At 36.6% G+C, this 19,478-nt stretch overlaps 2 protein-coding genes and 1 long non-coding RNA gene across 7 annotated transcripts in view; 2 read left to right on the top strand and 1 right to left on the bottom strand.

Annotated features, from left to right (window-relative positions):
• The window catches only part of nalcn (sodium leak channel, non-selective), a 75,382-nt gene extending 61,023 nt beyond the window's left edge, over positions 1-14,359 (bottom strand). Inside the window, exons 1-11 of one of the 4 annotated variants that reach the window (XM_023337419.1) lie at positions 14,271-14,359; positions 9,986-10,099; positions 9,716-9,777; positions 7,567-7,707; positions 7,261-7,443; positions 5,598-5,681; positions 5,337-5,476; positions 5,107-5,235; positions 3,865-4,016; positions 3,090-3,232; positions 2,710-2,814 (exon numbers count right to left, since the gene is read on the bottom strand). In XM_023337419.1, coding sequence (XP_023193187.1) covers positions 2,710-2,814; positions 3,090-3,232; positions 3,865-4,016; positions 5,107-5,235; positions 5,337-5,476; positions 5,598-5,681; positions 7,261-7,443; positions 7,567-7,707; positions 9,716-9,757 — 1,119 coding nt within the window. In that variant the 5' untranslated portion in view covers positions 9,758-9,777; positions 9,986-10,099; positions 14,271-14,359. Of the gene's footprint in view, positions 1-2,709; positions 2,815-3,089; positions 3,233-3,864; positions 4,017-5,106; positions 5,236-5,336; positions 5,477-5,597; positions 5,682-7,260; positions 7,444-7,566; positions 7,711-9,715; positions 9,778-9,876; positions 9,955-9,985; positions 10,100-14,270 lie in introns of those variants that run through there. The other 3 variants (XM_005810806.1, XM_023337421.1, XM_023337420.1) reach the window with 3 other exon arrangements.
• Positions 10,077-13,426, top strand: LOC111609351. Its single transcript, XR_002753079.1, has 3 exons — positions 10,077-10,152; positions 10,652-10,732; positions 13,189-13,426. It is a non-coding gene; the product is annotated as an uncharacterized LOC111609351 (long non-coding RNA).
• Positions 14,221-19,478, top strand: part of itgbl1 (integrin subunit beta like 1) — a 46,478-nt gene continuing 41,220 nt past the window's right edge. Inside the window, exons 1-3 of one of the 2 annotated variants that reach the window (XM_005810815.3) lie at positions 14,221-14,411; positions 15,001-15,495; positions 18,965-19,167. In XM_005810815.3, coding sequence (XP_005810872.1) covers positions 15,404-15,495; positions 18,965-19,167 — 295 coding nt within the window. In that variant the 5' untranslated portion in view covers positions 14,221-14,411; positions 15,001-15,403. Of the gene's footprint in view, positions 14,412-15,000; positions 15,496-18,964; positions 19,168-19,478 lie in introns of those variants that run through there. The other variant, XM_023337422.1, reaches the window with a different exon arrangement.

The following is a 19,478-nucleotide window of genomic DNA, read 5'->3' as shown; positions in this document are numbered from 1 at the left end:
GTTTTCTTACTTATAACTAGCTGTAGCTGCATTATTATTTTTTTCTCTTCTGTATTTAAGCTAAATGAAGAAGAGGTCATTCAAGCCAATTTGCAATCTGACTAGTATAACTCCTCTTCCTACCACATCATGTAGCAATAGATTTAAGTATTTTTTAGGAGAAAAAATGGCCTCATCTTGTGAAAAATGAAACAGAACAACCACTTTTAGTTTAAGTGTCGTGACAAATGCTGTCTTCAGAATTTTGTTTTAAAAGCTAGACACCAATAGTGCAATTAACCCATCAATTAAGTAAAACAATTATGCAGAGAAAAGTGTCCAAGTACTGGAAATCACTGTGGTGAATTACAGGAAGACTGAAATTGAATAAGAGAAGCCCCTCTGTATTTTTTTTTTTTTTTTGGGGTATCATAAAAAATTAAGTTTTATCATGATGATGCACCTGATGATGCTTCCAAGTGCCAATAAATAACAGTATAATTGGAATAGTTAGTTGCAGGTATTGCTCTTCTCAATGTAAATGCAATACTGACATAGCTTATTTCAACATGAGCAAGTTTTATTTTTAATGGCAATATTTGTATTGGTGTGGTTAAAACCACATGCACTGATATACTGCTTAAAATTACTGCAATTTCTTAAAATACTTTTGACTTTCAATCTCACTTTTATTGTTATAACATTTTTATTCATATTCCTTATCCATCCTGCAGTTTGCCTGTTTGTTAAGTCTCCAAGCTAGTGCAGTGAAAAACCATCGTTCTTAGCTTCTTTACTTTGGTGGCTCAATTGTGATACAAGTTGTTACGTCATACACTCAAATTTAAGCTGGTGAGTTTGCTGTGATCATTTTGGTGACTTTGGTGACTTACAAACAGGACAATTCAAGAAGTAATTCCTTTGCTACTTTAAATCTAAAACATAAATGTACCAGGGAGTTGCACTTAAAATACCAACATACTGTACATATGTGGGTCTTATATTAATAACTGCTAATTATTAAGCTCTAATTTCAATCCATGTTGGTATGTTTTCTTTTCCTGACAAAAATAATTCATCTAAAAGCTTTTTATAAAGCTTACATGTTATTATATTCTTCTTATGAATACACGCAGCATTAATGATTTTCTGCCGATTATATTTTTGGACTACAGAGTTGTTGGAACTAGATTAACACTTAGACTAATCATATTTGTGTGCTGTTCATTCCATTTTAGTAAGTAGTCATTGGCAAAGCCCAGAAATATGACTGCAAAGATTACAAAAACCTGCCAAGAATCACATATTTATATTTAAACAGTCACTTCAATTCTAACACCAGTAAGAGGTAGTTCCTATGATTCAGTACCAGTGGCTTTTGTCATTTTAATCTGTAATTCTCTTATGCCAGCAAAAACATTTAAAAATTGGCAGCTAGGTTTTTATTTAAGATTTGCTTCTGCTTTTGGTGGCTTATAATAAAGTACTGGATTCTTTCCTTGATATAAGACAAGTAAAAAAAAAAATACATCTTGAAATATGCCAAATTCTAATCAAAACTCTGACTTACAGCACAGCCACAGATTCAATACATGCTTGTATTTGAGTCAATAAAGCCACATCCTGGAATATTTTGTGAATATCCTTCTAGACTCTCATAAGCTATAATGAAAGACCTATAGCTGAAAAGGTCCATATATGTACACTTCATGATCAACTCTCAATTTCCCAAGAAATCAAATGAAACAACGATTCATTACGAGTAGATGGATAATTAGTTCATTATTCAAAAGCATATTTTTAAAGAACCAACAGCCTTATGTGTCGGTGAAAAACTTACTTTGGATGCCATCATGAATGTTTTCATGATAGCCAACTACCCTGTGAACCTTTTCAGATTTCATTATGATACAGTTACAGACTTCAGTGTATTTTTAATGTGATTTAGTTAGATGAAATAACACAGAGAAGGACACTGTTGTGAAGGAGAAAAACATGCCCCATGGTTTCAAATATGTTTACAAATACAAATGTACAAAGTGTGGTGTCAATTTAAATTCAGCTTCCCAGACTTAATACTTTGTAGGAACTCTTTTTGCTGCAATCACAAATGTAAGTCTTCTCTACAAACATTTCACATCTGACATTTGATATTGACATTCTGACCCATTCTTTTTTTTCTCTCTTTTGCAAATTAGGTCAAGCTTGGAGTGGATGGAGACTATCTGTGAGCCACAAATGCTGCCACAGATTCTCAATTGGAATGGAATGACGTTGATTAGGCCATTCTAACACATGGATATGCTTTGATGTAAACCAGTGCACTGCATTTTGGCTGTATGCTGTGTATGTTGTCCTGTTACAAAATAAATATCTACTCCAATCTCTAGTCTTTTGTGGCATTTAGTAGGTTTGACTCCTTTTAATAGGCTCCCATCACCTCTGACTAGCGTCACTTTACACGAAGAAGAAAAGTATCTTCCCAGCACACCATTGTTAGTGTGAGTGATGTGATGTTAGCAGAATTGGTTTTGCGCTACACATAGTGTTGTGCATGTAAGTGAAAAAGTTTCATTTTGGTCTCATCTGAACATCTGCTGACTGATTATCCTAGCTGTGGAGCTTTACGGGGTTCACATTGAAAGGCAAGGGTGCGCAATATACCCAAGCTGTCATCATGACAATTTGAGGGTAACACTCACTTTATGTCTATGAGTGTGATAGTCGTACCTGTGTTGTAGCAGTTGATGTGGTACTGCTCCTCGACCCCCACATCTGCTGGAATTGAACTCTGATCTCTGCAAACGTCTCAATGATGACAGCAATAAACACATTCTGGAGTAGAAAGGACATGGGGAGTGAACCCAAGACATGCTAAGACAATTAAAAGTAAATGACCAAAAAAAAAAAAGAACTGAGCATGAGCTCTCTTCACTATATATTAGATGACAGTCCTTCACTAATTAGCCCGAGAACGTTTTACTAGCAAGGAGAAGTCATTACTCGAGTAGGTAAAGTATTGGGTGATGTCAATTAACCTGAGCTTTTTCATGTTTAACTGCCTTCTGTAATTATTATGGAACGAGCAGTAGAAAGACAGAAGCTCTAACCTTGACAAGCCAAGCCAAGAAGAAAATGAGAGTTATAAAGTAGAAGTAGGAGCGCCAGCGCGGGAAACTGTCGATGGCTCTGTACATGAGAAAAACCCAACCCTCCTGTGATGCAGCCTGATACACAGTGAAGATACTTGTACCTAGAAAATGCAGAGCCAGGAGAAAAAAATACAAAAATATTTTCAGTCAAAGATTTTCATACTTTGATTCAATTTGTTGAATCCAAGTTTACAGGCCAGTCAACAGAAAAGAGTATGACAAGACAGGAGAAAACATAAGATGTAGATGCACATGAGTTGGATACTAGAGCACTATTGGTCTAACACTGATTTCATACTTAGAGAAGTCCTCAGAACAGACCTGCAGGTTATTGTTACTTTTAAAATTCACAGATCTGATTAAACTATAGACAAGCAACAGCATAGGAACAAAGAAACTCTATAAAATTCAAGTTTTAATATAAGATTCAGAAGCAAATCCAAAAGGCTTGTTTGAGCAAGGCATACAACTGTGGCTCAGTCAATCCAGTTCTGGAAGGCAGAAAAACTTTTGACCAATTTTACACCATTTAAAAAGGAAATTCTACCAAATACTAAGAAAATGTAAATAAACTTCAGAATCTGAAAGAAAGTCTAAAAAAATTATTACTTAGCAATTTGAATTATTACTTAACAATTACATAGTAAATATAAATGGCTTTAATAATTGTAACTGGCAAAAAACCAGAAGAGTTCAATTTGATTTAATGTCATACATTGATAACAACATATACCTAATTCATTGAATCCACTGTAACCAAGCTCCTGTCTGGTGAGGCCATAATCTTCTAGATCCACACATTTGAACCCAAGAGGGCACTGGTAGCCCTCTCCATCAGGGGAGCAGTGAGTATCGGGGATGGCAAAGCTGTTCCACGTCACACTGCTACACAAAAGGGTAAAAAAAAAAAACACATCTTATATAAAGTACCTAATAATTCCAAAAGAAAAACTGAATTTAGTGTGACTCAAATCCTTTTTATATGTATAACTTTCTTTGCGGTAAAGGGAGTTTCCAGAATCTGCTTGGTTTCACTAATGAAAACTAATTCTCTTAAATTGCCTGCCCAGACACTCATCCAAATTGTTTATTAGGGGTTACAGGATCAGAAGGGATAATTTAATGCACTGTCACAAAGGGCAATCAGAGGCACAATGATGAATCCTGATAAAGCTAATTATGCCGGCCTGAAATAGATCAACACGTCTTACGAAACCGAGTCATTTTTCGTGACGACAAACAGGAGGGAAATGAAGCCCAACATTAGGATCAAAATTACCTATGAAAACAGAATACTAATGATTTTGTTATTTGAATAAATAAAAACCAAATGTTTAGAAATTATTCAAGATCACTTATTTATGTCAACATATGCCCACAGGCATTTAAAAAAAGAAAATTACTTAAATTTCAACACATGGGAAGAGCATGTGAACAATGTTCATCTCTATAATAAGTTTAAACTATAAAATGCATTCACAACCATATAAAGAGGATTGAGGAAATGCACAAAAAAACATAAATTTCCTGAATTTGAGATCAATAAAGTACTTCTTATCTTAACACATTGCTGCATAATTGTAATGTGGAAGGAAAAATATATAGTGTTGTTTTTTTTTACAAATACAAATCTGAAACATGGCAGCTTATGTGGCTTTATATAAATAGCTTGCTAAGCAAATATGCACAAAATAAAGGTTGGATTTTTTTTACATATTTCAGTGTGAGAATATGCTATTGCAATAAGAGATGTTATGTCTATATAATAGATGCTTTCTAGACAGAATTATTATATGTGATCATAATAAATAATTCTATAAGAAAAAATTATGACAACCAGCTGTTTTAGCATATATATATAGTGATTCACATAATGTCACAAATCCAAGGGCAATACCATTAAGTTTTCAGAATTATTCCATAAGAGAATAAAATATAAAATTAAAGAAGTGTTTTATTTTTACAAGATACTTACTGTTTTTCTGTATTATTTGTAACACAGTGACGATTGAAGGTTCCAAACATCTGAACACCCAAAATTCCATAGAGCAGGAGAAAAAACAGGAGGAAGATTGAGACACTCCAGATCTGTTCCCCGGAGCGTCTGGGAAACAGAACAGAGAAAGCAGATTTTGCATCACTACAAGGATTCATATCCACAAAGTGTCCACATACTTTTAAAACATCTTCATCGTAGTATTTTACTTCAGAATGTTGGTGATCCGGGAACGGGGGAGCTCAAAGCGGAAGTAGATCCTAAAGGCACGGATCATTATTAGCGCTCGCGGTATTCTCAACATTCCCCATGGAGACATCTGATCCACAAGCTTTGCTATTTCAAAAACCTTAACAATTAAGAAAAAAATATCAGTAATATAAATATAGGCCTAAAGTGAGAAATGCAATATGCAGTCAAAGAAGCAATTGTATTTATTACTCTTAAAAACAATAAATAATCCAACTCACCTGAAGCACCAAGGAGACCCAGATGAAAAACACCATGAATCCATCAAACATACACCAGCGATCTTTCACATAGGAGTTGTCACCCTAAAAAGAGTCACAGAAAAGACTTGAAAGATAAGAAATATTAAATGGATTTAAGAATGTATATATTTGACAGCAAGCCAACAAATAAAAATCATATGTGGGGATATTTCAGATCATTACTTATGCAAGAGTAGCATTGCATGATGCTTTAATGTGTATGTTTTATCAAATACGTTTATTTTATTTGTTTTACTTAAAAGGTTACATAGCAAAAAATGCAACAAAGACATTTGAAATGACAGTGCTCACGCCGACAGATTGACCACAGCATTCCATCAGCCTGTTTTCAATGTCATAAGACAAAAAATTCAAAGACCCTATAGTGCAAAGAAGCTGAAATGCCACAGGGCCAGTTGAAACGGCCATCCTTAATTACCACTTACAGAGAGAGAGTGTGTAAGAAGCTATTAGGGAGTCACTCTTTCTCAGGAAGAAAGGCTGCAAATGGAAGGGTGTGTGCTGAACACTCTACAGATAAGTGCCATGTTTGATTACATGTACTGACAAGGGCAAAACCATGCTGTTACATTCCTACGCAATGTGGACTTTATACATATATATATATACTCCAGTACTTTCAACAATGTGATAGAAGACAGCAAACGTTTCAGGTGCCATTAAGATCAATAGAAGATAAGATAATTAAACATGAACCTTTTTACATTTACAGATATTGCTAAAAGCTCCCATAATTTTTGAATCATTTGTGAAATAAAAAGAATTAGCACAAGTTTAATGTTATTTAAATGAATAACAACCCTCAGAAGATGTGTCAGTGTTAAACAGAAAAAGTAACATGAAAAGAACCAGAAACAAAGGTGTTTTTTTCCCCCCATGCTTATGCAGGCCTCTAATTGTGAGGGGTTTTTTTCTAGGGGCTGCACAGTGGCGCAATTGGTAGCCTTGCAGCAAGAAGGTCCTGGGTTCGATTCCCGGCCCGGGGTCTTTCTGTACAGAGTTTGCATGTTTTCCCTGTGCATGCGTGCGAGAACTAGGTGTGAGTGTGTGCGTGTGTGTGTGTGTGTGGTTGTTTGTCCTGTCTGTCTCTGTGTTGCCCTGCGACAGACTGGTGATCTGTCCAGGGCCTCTCACCCGGAACGTTAGCTGGAGATAGGCACCATCTTTTTTTATGTCTTTTCAACAAAACTTTCCTCAGAGAAACGTTGAAGACAACCACATACAAACACACAGTAAGAGCAAGTGAGGGTCACAGACTAACCCATCAAAATAAGAAACAAATAAGAATAAGATGCCAAAGAACACATCAATAGCAAAGAAAAATATTCAAGATAATTTTAATCTCTAAAGGCAAAGCTGATCGGCTCATAATGCTCACACGTGAAGTTTCAGTATATGTTCCCTTCCATTTCTACCTGTGTTTAAATCTCTGACACATTGTAACAATAAAAACAAAAGTCTGTAACCAGCTGTGCCAGACATCCAGCCACTGGATTAAGGTATGGGAAATCAAGATGTTAAGCTTTATATAACAGAAAATATGTGTTTTTTGTTGTGTACTTTGAGGTTTTGTGCCTCTGGGGACTATCATTAAAGTTATGAACAGTCTTAGTGAAACTACCTTGATGATTCCTCTTATATGCATCTTCGCTATCATCTCGGCAGTGTAGAGGAACATGAGCAGCGTGTCCAGGGTAAATGTCACATACTGTAGCGGAGGGTAATGCTCAAAGGTCTTAGGAGTGTTCATACAAACAGAGATGACACTGATGATGGCACAAGCTCGAAGCAAGGAATGGACCCACTGTAGGAACAGAACAGAAAAGGAAAAAAACAAAACAACAAAGTGTGACTGTTTTTTTGTTTTTTTTTCTCTTACTATGAAGTACTAACTGGTCAACTAGGCCTCTTATCCAGGTGGACTCACTGGTTTGTTTATCCAGAAGATGTCAGCACTGTCCGCAAGGGTCTCATCTGGCCCAAAGTCGGTCATGGGCTGGGCCTCGACCCGGGAACTCTGTTTCCTCTTCAGCATGCTGGGACTAGCTGTGCTATACAGAGAGTGGATCTGACAGGGAGAGGGAGGCGAACAGGACAATGAACAAAGCTAAATGAGGAAGTGAAGAGCACTCTGGCTACATCCAAGTCAGGGCAGTGGCAGAACTATATTTATAACTCTTAACAGCCTAGAGTATATCCTGAATGTATACACTTCTTGCATATGTAATGCAGTAAAGTCATTATTGGCCATATTTACCTGGAGGTTAAAAAATGGGAGTTTGGTGGTAAACTGACTTTTATGTGAGGTTAAAGTTCTGGTCAGACAGTTGCATGCACTTAAGGACAATGAATGCCATCTTACTTTTGGTCTTTCATGATTAACTCAAATGTTTTTTGTTTTGTTTTTATCCAGGGTGAAATGATTAAACAGTAAACTGAAGTTAGCTGTATTCTCAATATTTGGGATCACTGTGTTGCGGGAATACCTGGATATGTCCAAGATTCATCCACCTAGTTGAGAGAAAAGCTGAGGGATTTAGAAATTGTGCTCCTTCTTCTTTATTTTATTGACACTGGGCAATCCACCAGTACCACTGGCAGCAAAACAGATGCTGTCAAAACCATGCTAGACAGTAGGCACGGTAGTCCGACAGCGCAGTGAGGCCTAATAAAAATACATTAAAACATTGTTTGGTACAGAAAAAGCAGGCTAACATTAAGATTTTGGAAAGCCCTGACCTCTACTGTATGGCAAATGTGTAGACTACACATAAAAGTTAGTTTCATGGCAGAAAATCAATATCTTTAAAAGAACTGGATTGGCCAAATATGTAGAAATACTCATACCTGAATCTTGCTGGCAGCTACTAAATGCTTGTGGTAGAGGTGCAACCTCCAAAGGGACATCTGGGGATTAAACACTGGTCGGGTTGTGTATCAACTAATAATGTAATAATGCACCACCTGGCAATGACTTAATACTAATAACCATTTAAAATGTACTAAAGCCAATAATGTAGCAGCTTTCCAATAATGTAATGAGGTTTGTGAGTCAATAACATAACAACATTTTGCCAATACTATAATATGTTACTATGCTGTTGGATAGTGAGCAAGTTGATGCCAAAGATTGTTGAAAACGTAATAACTGAATAACTGCAGCCAATAATGTAAGAATAGACCAATAGGTCTATTGGATGTCATCGTTATATTCATTAATATACAATATTGAGAAAATGTTATGGTATTGTATTTTTATTAGCAAGTCATTACCTTATTTTCGTAATGATATTTAAAATGCACAAAATATCACGATTGGCAGGTATTACATTACTGCCCTTCATTAGCTTACTGATTGCTACAATATGTTTTTAGATATCTCAACCAAAAATTAAAAATAAACTGAAATACATTCAAAGACTCAAGGGTTTGTCCAATATTTGTAAGTTTTTCTTCTGTCAGCAATTCACGATGAACAAATAGTTTGGATAAATAAAGTCCAAAATTAGTGACATGTTTGCTCCCGATCACAAATTATCACCAATTCACACCAAACAAACAGGTTAGAAAAATAAAGTCCAAATTTAATGACATTTTTGCTCCCAATGAGTGTATGTAAACTTCTGATCAGAACTACATCTGAGTATGGATATATTTAATACATGTCTAAGCATTACCAAGCTTTGGTTTCTGTTAGATCAAGAAATTGTCCCTGACTTGAAATGCCAGAGTATTGGTTTATACTTCAAAACTAAATGTGCTGCATTGTTGAATGATCACCGTGATACACAACGTAGCACGCATGGAACACAGAACGAGTGTATTCACACTGGAACAGCTCCAGTAACTTACCATCCCCAAAAAGATCTTACAAGATCTTCATCATACTGAGTGGAAAGGCACAGGCAGCAGATCGTGGTGTAAAGAGAGTGACTTGGTTGTTACCTGTGCTTGCCAACATCTGCATGTATGTGTGTGTGAATGTGTGTATGCAGAAAAAAGAAAACTGTACAGGCCGTTTCAACATAAGAACACAAGAAGAAATGACACTGTGAATGGAGACAAAGCGCACATACCAAAGGGAAAAGTAAAGCTGAAATTGCTCCAGCACTGCACATAACATGCGATCAGGCATACCCTGTAAATAACACACAACAGTTAGTCAACATCATGGCTTATATGGTGTACAGTACACTACCCACATCTACAGTACGCTCATAGAGACAGGAATGCCCACCACGTCTGACATCGAGGCATATATGCGACACACTCTGTGATTAAGTGAGTGAGTGAGTGACTGAGGTGTTGTGGAGGAGGATGGAGTGAAGGAGGACCAGCGGACTCACTGTGAGGCTCCTCATTGGTGCATTCATCCCCAGGTCACAGAGGGGTGGAGGAACCAACCAGACTGAGAGAGATTACAGATGCGAAAAGGATAATATCCCAACGGGTTGGTGGTCCTGTGGCAATCATCAGTGATCGGTAGCAGTCGGAAGAGCAGGAAAGATAAAAAGTAAGAAAACATTTTTACATGTGTAGCTATGTGTACGGTGCCAGAGTCTGCAATATACACAAACTGCCCTCAGTTTAGGTGAAGAAAACTCATTGTTATTTGACTTATTTGAAAAATAAATTAAAAGAAAAGTTTTTGAATATCTACTGCAGGAAATTTGTTTGAACCACCATTTAATTTTTATTTTCAGAATTTCAAATAAAGATAAACATAAAGGTATTGCAGAGAGAAAACAAATACATTGTCTTCTATGTGATGTTGATATTTCTGGAATGCTATGTATTCCACAAAGACATGTTACTGTAAATAAAACAAAAACAAAAACATCCAAACTAATGAGAAGAACAATAGAGTTAAAAAATACTAGTACTTTCTGTGGTGTCATTCTATTGTGGAAATTCAATGAGAATAGTCAATGACAAAACTGAAAAACTGCTAAAACCTGCATTTGTTTTTATACCTATATTTAAAACATCAATTGATGCTTTCTTATTTGTAGGCAAACTTGTTGAGAGCAATTTTGGAAGGACCAAAGAGCCACTGGAGGCTCCAGAGCCGTGGGTTGAAAACCCACAGCAAGGTACCCACTGTCTTGGTACCTTTCAAGAATGTTCATGAACCTTGATTCTGTTGTGTAATAAACCAATGCAAACTAATGCATATTGTGAATGTCAGAAAAACAAAATGTGGTATTTTGGTTGTTTTTTTATTTATTTATTTTTTACACAAATCTAAAACTTAAAAGTTTTGCATCTCTTTATTCACAGTCCTCTAAATCAATCCTTTGCAGAACTAGTGGTTTGCTGCAACACAAATCATCAGACAGTAAGAAATGGTCGTGGTATCAACTTTTAAGTTCTGCCACAAATTCTTGATTTGATTTATGTAGACCTTGACTGGCCATTTGAACACATGAACTTGAACTAAACCATTCAACTGGATCTCCACCAACACTAAGTAACTATTGACATAAAAATAAGAATTACATTAATTTCCCTTTCCAACTATAGCAGCTTGTTTGGGTTGCCTTTTAAATCAGACATTTCGAACATTACAAATAACCGCAGCCTTAAAATATACATTGCTTTACTCCTGAGGTTGCTGTGAATCTGTACTAAAAGAATTTAAATCCAGTAAAAAGAAAAACTTTGAAAAAAAATGCAATATTTTTCAAACAAAAAACACAAAATTACACCAGCAGTACAAGCAAAACAGTGCAACTGTACCCCTCTCATTCCCTCACATGTTCTTAGCAATAAAAGAAACTGTCCACCTAATAAACCCCATGTAGTTGGAAGCAATTTTCCAGTGTAATTGCAACACTTAACATATGCAGATAGAGACGTGAGGGAGAGTGAAAACAAAATTGCAGGGTCTAAGTGCTATTATGTGGGAGTATAGGTGGCAAAGACTGCAATTACTTTCCCATTTGAAGAGAGGACGTGTTCTTCACTGAGAAAGATGTGATCTCTGGACAGAATAATTGTAACTGTAAGCATTTAAAAAAAAAAAATCAAACTTTCTTTGTTGAAGTTTTGTTCGTGAGTCCAAAGAAAAATTGCAAATATTCTCTGTTTCTTTGATGTTTCTTAAAAAACTTTTCCGGCAATGTCAAGCAGAATTTGAGTGTTTACCATTCCTGTTGTTGTCATTGATCTCACTGTTCACCATTAGCCTCACCATACCTAAATTATAGTTAAAATGTTTGAATATATACCTATTATAATATAACAGACACATAAATTATTATTATCTATTGTTTTTTAGCATTTTATTTAGTTTTCAAATTGCATTACACGTTGCACCCAGGATCAGTGGGAAGTGAAATTTCAATTTAGCTGGAAGTGCTTTATATGTAGCAAATTGACAATAACATTGACTGTTATAAAAATCAAAACAACATGTAAATAGTTAGATTTTTATCAATTATATACTACTTGTAGAAATAAAAAGGTTGCATCTTTTTTACAAAAATCTTATTTTTTAGCCAATAAAAGAATAATTGATATTTAAAAAAAACACCAATCTATGCACTCCTCATCCCACCAATTTATTAATATGTTGATCAGAATTGTGGTGGAAACTTGAATCCATCAAATAAACTCATGGATCCATTTAAAAATGTTGAATGGATGTTTTCTTTGTTTTGCATTATAACTTTTACAATAATAATGTAAATTATAATGTTGTTGCTTTATGTGACATATGCACATGATACGTTGGTCTTTAAAGGTATCATCTATCTTTTAATAAAATATGACACCGAGCAGTTAGCTCAATAGGCAAATTTGCAAAACAACTGATAAAGAGCTAGAACTCAGTCTGGAGGGAAAATTTGTCAAAGGAAACATTTTCCACACAGTATAGATGAAAAAAGTGAACATACACAGCAGGTGAGCAAAACATTTCTGGTATTTTTGCAACATCAAAATGTGAAATATTAATAATACAGGGACATTTCAAAATATCACAAATTTTAGTTAATATATTCCAGGTGTGATTAATATGCACTCTGCTTGGAAATAATATCCTGCCTAATAGAGTCTCAATCCAGAAGACATCTGCAAATGACATCGAGGACAGTGGTGAAGATGCTTAATCGCACAGTGAATGTTGGAAGCATGCGACAGATGAGAAAGTGAAGAAAATGAGGATTTAGTTCCACTGATACCGTCATAAGACTATTAAACATTAATCACGCAAATTGCATGACATCCTAATATGGAGCAGCACTAATATAGGCCACCTCAGTGTGTTAGCAAAATTACTTTGAAGGTTTAGTTGTGATCAGCACATATTTTTACGTTGCTACAACATGCAGGAAATACAGCAAGCAGAGATTTCTATATTAATAACATAAAAGGAGATTTTAAGTCATTTTTACATCTGAAATGAGATGTTGGAACATTTTCCTTTGATTCTCAGTAGGGTAACAACAATAAATCAACCTTGATTTTCTTATTTTTGAGACATTAGCAATGATACCAGTTAAATATAAAACTGATCTTATCCACTGATCTTATTTACCTCCAAAAGGGTCTGAAACTTAGCCACCGTCCCCTTTGCTGTGCCATGAGAGAAGGCTGATTGAAATATTTACCCACCACGTAACGTTTGCACAGGTGAGGTTGCTTCACTGTGATTTCTGTAATTTATCAATCATTTAAATAATTTAGCCTCTTCTCTGCCTGCCATCTCATTCCATCTGGGTCCTGACTACAACAAATTACAACAGACTGGACATAAATACAACATTTCTTACTTTTCTAGAATAATCATTTTATTGTGATAAGCACTTTGGATTACGTTCATATTTTTAAAAGTGCTTTACAAAGTAATTGAATTTTAAATTAATGTAAATTAAATTAATACATATTAATTATACTGTCTATTTAAAATACATTTTGAGTGTGCATGCATCTGTCCATTCTTGGTATGAACTCTAAAGACAAAGCAACCAAAAGTTTGATCAAAAACTCAAATTACAATGTGGGAAATCGCAATAAAGGAGTTAATAACTTTTAGATTATGGAATAACATCTTTAAAGTTTGTTTGGTTTTTTTAACCACACTCAATATCCTTTTTTCTTAGTCTTGTTTACAATATAAACAAATGGCAAATACAAAATATATTTGGGACTGCAGGTGCTGACCCACTGAGGTTCTTTTGCTGGCACTTAAATCGACACCGGATCTTATGAACACAAGACCAGCTGCTTCAGAAGCATTTGATTTAAAGAATATAAAACGTATTCATTCTCTTAAAGAAAGAATTACATCACAAGGACAAGATTACTATGGAAACAATTAGGAAAACAGCTAATATGAGAATAAAACCAGCTAAACACTGGAACTATTTACATCTCTGGGCCAGTATGAAGCCTAAACAAAGCTAACATTATACGTGACAACCAGCTTAAGACACAAGATGCAGCACTTAAACAAGAATATTGCATCGAGGCCTACTGCGGAGGATGAGATTCCCTCCACTTCCTGGAGAACCAACAAGCTAGCGCGCAGCAACACCGAGCGCGAGCCGCATCCTACAAACGAAACAGCTGGATGTCACGTTACGTTCGCGACAATTTCAGACAAGAAAGACATTCTGAAGCACTTACGAGACGATGACTTTCCTTAGCTGCCGTGTCTGGCCCTGTGCATGACATCAGTCGTTCTCTCTCTCTCTGGGCTTGCTCGTGACTGCGGGAGCGCGCAGGATGCAATCACATCAGCTGCGGCGACGCGCAGGCATTGCCAAGGTAACCGCTTCAAGCGCTTCCTTTGTGGCTGCATCACGGTTTGTTTACATCCAGAACCCGATTCCTTTTGGCAAATCAACACCTTTGTTTTACTATTTACTTTAAAATAATGTAATTAAACTAATTACTTTAGTGACAAAATTGAAGACCAGAAATTAAATTCAATATTTTTGCTTTATACTGAGGGAGGTAAAACTATAGAGTAAACAAAGAAACATAATAGAAACATAATACGAAGATATTAACCGTGGAGAGAGCTTCATGTCAAAATATTTGGGATATTTTTTATTTATTTACATAATTTCATGTTAAAATTAACATAAAATAAATGTAAAGCGAAGTTTATTTATCACACACAATAATGCCCACTTCAAGTTCATGCTATTTTAATAGAGGTGTGTTGACTTTGAGATACACTGTACACACCTTGTTATTGTTGCAGTAGTGTGAATTATTCATATTCATATATTCTAGTCAAGTCTTCCACTAACACATGTTCTCATGGCAACCAGTTGTATTGGAACTACAAAGCATTTAAATTGAGTTAAGCCATTTTTGTGTTCTTCATTCACAATATTTACTATTACAGGTCAGGAAGCTGGCTCCCATTTGTCATAGATGGAAGGAAAAGCTAGGAACAACAGCTACACCACAGAAGTTATGGGAGAAACCAATGAGGACAAAATGAAACAAAAACAGTCTGCTTTTGATTAAATGTCAAACTGGTGACTTAACTTGTTGTTTTGGCAGCTTTTTCCCCACTTTAGCTCCTGCCCAGGACTCCATCAGAGAGTTTGGACTAATCAAAGGCACTTGTACGTAAGGAGTGTTGGACTCTGAAGGGACTGAGCCAGTTCGGGCCAGCCTGCTTCTCTTTCTCTCCTTCTCCATTTCTCTTCCCTCTCACTCTCCCTTCCTGCCCTGTCTCAGGAGCGTAAGATTTGGGAAATTCCTTCAAGCTACTTTATTTCAGGTTTCTGTGGGATTTAAACATGCACACTGAGGTTTTTCTGCAGTCAATGCTAGTGCCGTCGTTTCTGATCCTGCTCTCTACCGTTGAGGACACTTTGCTACAGTCGGTAAGGTGAGTTTCCATAAGTCTGTTTGTATCTTTTAGCGGTTTTCTATTTGGGGGCAGCCAGAAGTGCAAGAATTAAAAGGGAGGCGCAAAGTTATGCTGACTTACGAGTTTGGGGAAAGCAATATGAGAAGTTTTAGTAAAGCCAGTGGTATAAATATAGTCTGCACTTTTACTTTCTGGTTTACAAATGTGTCTTTGTTTGCCAACTGTTAAAAATGCAGTCCATGAAGGTAGCATACTCCAAGATTTCAAAGTGATGTGGTTGCCTTGCTTCTTTTGTTTTCTTTTTTACTCCAGTGGTGGTGTTTGAATTGACATAATATAACTGACATGTCCTCTAGTTAGCTTTGACAACAAACCATGAGACTGAATGTCACTTTTACAGCTCTGATTGTCACACAGGGCATGAAGTTAATTTCTGGGGTGGAATGGAGTGGCAGGGGTGTGTGCTGGGTAAAGGCTGGCCTGCTGGGGCCTCTCAGAGTGGAATTTATATTTTCTCTCCATGCCAGATTGGGTATTTTTTTCCAGGAGCTCTCACTTTATGTGCACTAGGCTATCTTAAATTATTTCTTTCTGAATAATAGTTCAGCAACATTGTGCTTAAGGGACTTTTTTTTAGCATAAAAATAGATGTGTGCTTGCAGAATTTGTTGTAATGGGGGATAAAAATGTATGCCAGAGAATATACCTTGTCCTGAGTTACAATATGCAGTGCCTTGCAAAAGTATTTACGTCCCTTGAACTTCTTTACATTTTTGTCACATGACAATATGTTTCAGAGTATTGTATTGTTATTGTTATGAAGAGATCAACATAAAGTTGCATACTGTTTAAATGGGGGGGTATCATTTTTTTGTTTTCCCAAGTAGCTCCATTGGCTTTACATCTAAACTTTGAGTGGGTCATTCTAACACATAAATATGCTGTTGAGGGTGAACTCTGCCCTCCTCTCCAGTCATCTGCACAATCTAATATGAAAAATAACAAGCAATGTACACAACCCTGTATAAATTCTAAGTTTTTGTGATGCATAAAATAGTCTATTATGAATCCTGCATAATTCAAATGACATGACAAAGAAAAGCTTCCCTCTCTTTTTTTAGGAAAAACATTACAAAATAGGCTTGCAGACATTGAATTAACCTTGTTGCAAATGTGTCAAGGTTTTAAATGCTCCAAATCAAGAGGGATCACTTTATGAAATGGCCTTAAGTGTGAATAAAATAGGTAACTATTATGTACTTTTCACATTTTCCTGTTGCCTCTTGTCAGGGTATGTCTGCCATAAAACTAGATGTTGTACAGTTCAACAATTGTTCTCAGCTTCACTGCTGGAGGCTGATCAAAAGAGCTACCATATGCACGATGTGGTTTGTTTAATAGCAAAGCAGCTTGCTTGTGTTAAAATGAGCTCTGCTTGGTTTACCCAATTATGTGTTTTGTTTGAACTGACCTAGGCTCCGTCTATCTTTTCCAAAGCCACATCCCCTGCATCAGAACAGAGAAACAAGCTTGCCTGCAAAATAAATTCCCTTGAAACAAACAACATAAAGCAGTGCATAAGTGCATACTTGTAGAGTATTTTGCCACCAAATTGGAATTACATTTAGTTTGGAAGTTTACTCAACTGTTGTCTAATTGGCATCCCAAAAATCTTGGTAGCAGTGTAAAGCATCCTGCTACATTAAGGTGATCTCTTTGCAAAAATGCAATATCCATAACAGTCATCATGAAGCAAATGTTATTTTAATACACATCTGTTAATTCTCTTTGACACGTTATTACATTGCACTTGTGAGCCTAAAAAAAATAACACCGTTTTTTTTGCAGGGAAAGTTGAGATGAATGCTAAAATTTATACTCTAGTTACATAATGACAGCTTTCTCAATAGTGCATGTCTGTCTTGCAGCATAAGCAGGGGTCCAAGGGATGCCAAAAAGAAGCACACAGAATATGGCAGGTAGCAGCTGTGGTCGTATGTATCCCACAGTGACATTAATCTTGCACATTAAATAAAATACATGTAATTGTGCTTGAAATGTGAGTCAGATCAGCAGAGCAGCTGGAGTTCCTTAAATTTTACAGATGTCATTTGTATGCAACAACATAGAACAAAGATGGAGATCAGCTAAGGACAAAGCAGCACTGTGCAAACTTAAAAAAACCCCAAAAAACTGAAACTCTGAACTTGGTCAGGTCGTTATGACAAACAGTGCAAGATTCAAAATTTACTGCTATAGTGTGTGAAGGAGTGCAGCCAAGTCTAAAAATTCCCTCAATACTTGAAGCAAGTGTGAAATGGAACTTGTTTCACCTCCTGGTGACACATGGAAAACACACATTTTATGTTCGTTTTTGGGAGAAAGGTTCGGAACGTTTGAGCTGTTGATTGAATGAAATGCATGCACATTTGCCAAACTCTTTGCCAATATAAAGAAAGAGCTGGAAATAATATATAAATTGCTCACCAAGAAGACCTGGGGAAATGTGTAACAACATGTGTGATTGGTAGATTTGGTCATTGAAAGGTGAAGTTTTGTAATGGTTTTATTTTGGGGGATTTATTAACCATGGGAATGCCTTTAAGCCCTTTTGCACTGCACTGCTGGACCCGGGTCGGCCCGGCCTCGTTTTTGTATTAGCACTTCCAGCCCGGTACCACCCGGCTCTCCTGGAACCCCGAGAGCTGTGGTTCCAATTGGGCCGGCCAGACCAGGCTGGTTTGGAGTTAGCTGTTGATTGGTTCATTGGCTGCGGGGGCGGGGCAAAGATCAGATCTTTGGATCAGAGGAGCACTAGACTTTCTCGATGGCTGTCATTTCAATATGCTGCTTCAATAAATTCCCGTCATAATCTATTCTTACCCTACGCTGGGATTACAATCGCCTCTTCAGCCAAAGATTTTAATGGTAAATGTAAATAACAAATAAATCCCGCCTACCACAGGTAGTTCAGGAGACATGACATTCAGATGAGATTTTATTTTATTTTTCTCGTTAAATGTAAAGCTGAGGTAAAAGTTTCCTGCAGCTTCCTCGCTCATGAGCGCATACAGAAAAAATCACCTGGGTAGTGTTAGCAAGAATTCTATTTACGTGACGTATCCTGCTCAATGCAACACGACCAGGGCCATATCACCAATAGGACCGGGCCGAACGGAGTCGGGCTGGGCCAGTCTGGACCCTGCAGTGCAAAAAAGGGCTTTAGACTGTCCTTAAACTAGGGATTGTTAATAAATCCCTAGAGTCTTTAAGTGTGACTTTTTTCCAATAATGTTGCAAAAATCTAAATTAAAAGAATAGATCATTTCATAGTAACTTTTTCTGCACATACTTCAAAAGGGATTTTTACACTGGAGTCAATTTTGCTTCGTAAACAGATACAGGTGCACTTGCCCTTGGAGTAACCTTTTTAGTTTTTTGTTTTTTTTAAAGCAACAAAACTACTGATCTTTTCTCTTCTTCTCAGCCAGGTGGGTGAGGTGTGTAGGCTGTCCCAAGAGTCATCATTGCGCCGCTGCAGGACACCAGATGGAAAAATCTGCAGCGGCAGGGGCAAATGTGACTGTGGAATCTGCATGTGTGAAGCCACAGGCCCAGGGAAGTTCTATGGTCCTCGCTGTGAGTGCCATGACTGGGTCTGCGCCACACATAATGGGCAAATTTGCAATGGTGCGTACACTGAGCTGTGTTATCATTCCTTCCTTTGCTATTTTTAGCACAGTGTGTTGCAAAACTCTTTATAGTTTTCACGCTTTTTTCATATTCTATCATGTTGCAGCCGCAAATGTCAATGTCTTGGTTAATACAGGATAGACTAGGAGTCTGCAACCTGCACCTGCAGATGCCGCAAGTGACTCTTTAGACCTCCACAAGGACTCTGAGGAACTTTGGCTAAAATCGATAAATAAGAAACATATGTTTTAAAATATACATATTAAAAGTGCTGCTTTTAGTAGTTTTGCAGTTCTTCACTGAATATT

The sequence above is a fragment of the Xiphophorus maculatus genome, chromosome 7 (assembly GCF_002775205.1).
Source record: "Xiphophorus maculatus strain JP 163 A chromosome 7, X_maculatus-5.0-male, whole genome shotgun sequence".
Lineage (NCBI taxonomy): Eukaryota > Metazoa > Chordata > Actinopteri > Cyprinodontiformes > Poeciliidae > Xiphophorus > Xiphophorus maculatus.
This window is presented reverse-complemented; position numbering and strand designations above follow the sequence as displayed.